This window comes from Myotis davidii, unplaced genomic scaffold (assembly GCF_000327345.1).
Source record: "Myotis davidii unplaced genomic scaffold, ASM32734v1 scaffold143, whole genome shotgun sequence".
Taxonomy (NCBI): Eukaryota; Metazoa; Chordata; class Mammalia; order Chiroptera; family Vespertilionidae; genus Myotis; species Myotis davidii.
The window spans coordinates 3,402,484-3,404,010 of NW_006294876.1; the positions used below are offsets into that span (position 1 = coordinate 3,402,484).

Here is a 1,527-nt window from a genome sequence, read left to right on the forward strand (position 1 = left end):
CATCTTTCACACAAAAATACAGAGATAGAAAAAGGCACCCACCACAGTATTTACGCAAACACAGAGCCTAGATTCCATGACGATTTTTAAATCATCTTCTCTCACTTGTACTTGCTGTCTGAACCAACGGAGACAAGCTGAGGGCTACACTCGCCAAGAGACACGCCTTATGAGGCTGTGGGGGTTTCTCTTCAGAACAAACTGTTCATGACAAGGCCCGACTGTTTGGATCATTAGCAAGTGGTTGTGAGCCTGCTGAATGGAGGTCGGAATACAGGGTGGGGGCAGGGCGCCCAGGACTGACCTGCTTGGCACTTCGTTCAAAGACCACGTACTGCTGGCACTGGTCCAGCCGCCTCTTCCTCATGGTCCAGTAATGCAATACCCTGTTCTCCCGCTGGAAGAGCTCATTCAAGATATCTGAGAGAGCGCGGAGGAAAGCATACAATCAATGAAACCGGCAGATAACTCTCATTTGCATTTTTTCCTGATTTATAATATTTTTACTTACTTTAACAAAACAGTCAATGCCAATATATATTATACCTTTTCTCCCTGTGCATGTTCTTCAACTTTATTGAATAAACTAGAGGTCCCTCGGCCTGACCTGAGGGGATTGGGCTGAAACCAGCCTGGTGTATGGATTCGTTCAGGGTGTGTCCGGCTCTTCTCGTCCAGTCCCAATAGGCTAGCCCCAGCAGCAAGCTAACCTACTGGTCAGAGCGTCTGCCCCCCGATGGTCAGTGCACATCATAGCAACTGGTCGAATGGTTGGTTGAATGGTAGAACAAACGGTCGAACGAACAGTTGGGCACTTAGCATATTAGGCTTTTATTATATAGGATTACCAATCTGTATATTTAATATTTTGTTACTCAGCTAAGATAATGAGTCAGAGCTTTAATATGTGAAATGGACCTTAAAGTGAAGCCCGGGATGGGGTTTCCAGGCAATGTCGTCCAGCCCCTCCCCTCGCTGTCACGCGCGCCTCCAGGCTGACTCACTTTTCACTTGCTGCTCCGGGGCCTTGACGTGCGTCACCATGCCCGGCATGCTCACGCTGTTCCTGTGCAGGTACTTCAGGAAGACGTCTGCATTCCTCCTGGCGAGCGTGCAAGCCTAGGCACAAGGGAGCCATGTGCTGTGGATCCGACTTACGCAGACACATCGAGTCCATATGGACGACATCAGGTGGCGCTCACACACGTCTTTACTGAAAATGTTCACCTGGCCAACGTGTGTTCATAAACAGAAGGGACCAAAATTCTGCGACCCTCAAGATGCTTTTTGGGGATACTGATGTGAGGCTGATTATTATTATTATTATTATATTTTTATTGATTTCAGAGAGGAAGGGAGAGGGAGAGAGAAAGAAACATCAAAGATGAGAGACAATCATTGATCGGCTGTTGGGCATTAAGCAAGCAACCCCACATGTGCTCTGATGGGGAATCGAACCGTGACCTCCTTGTTCATGAGTGGATGCTCCACCACTGAGCAACACTGGCCGGGCCTCTCCTTTTCTTT

At 48.1% G+C, this 1,527-nt stretch overlaps 1 protein-coding gene across 1 annotated transcript in view; it reads right to left on the minus strand.

Moving 5' to 3' along the window:
- TRIO (trio Rho guanine nucleotide exchange factor) overlaps nt 1-1,527 on the minus strand; it is a 205,763-nt gene that overhangs the window by 116,621 nt on the left and 87,615 nt on the right. The window contains 2 exon segments of the mRNA XM_015567633.1: nt 305-420; nt 1,005-1,119. Coding sequence (XP_015423119.1) covers nt 305-420; nt 1,005-1,119 — 231 coding nt within the window.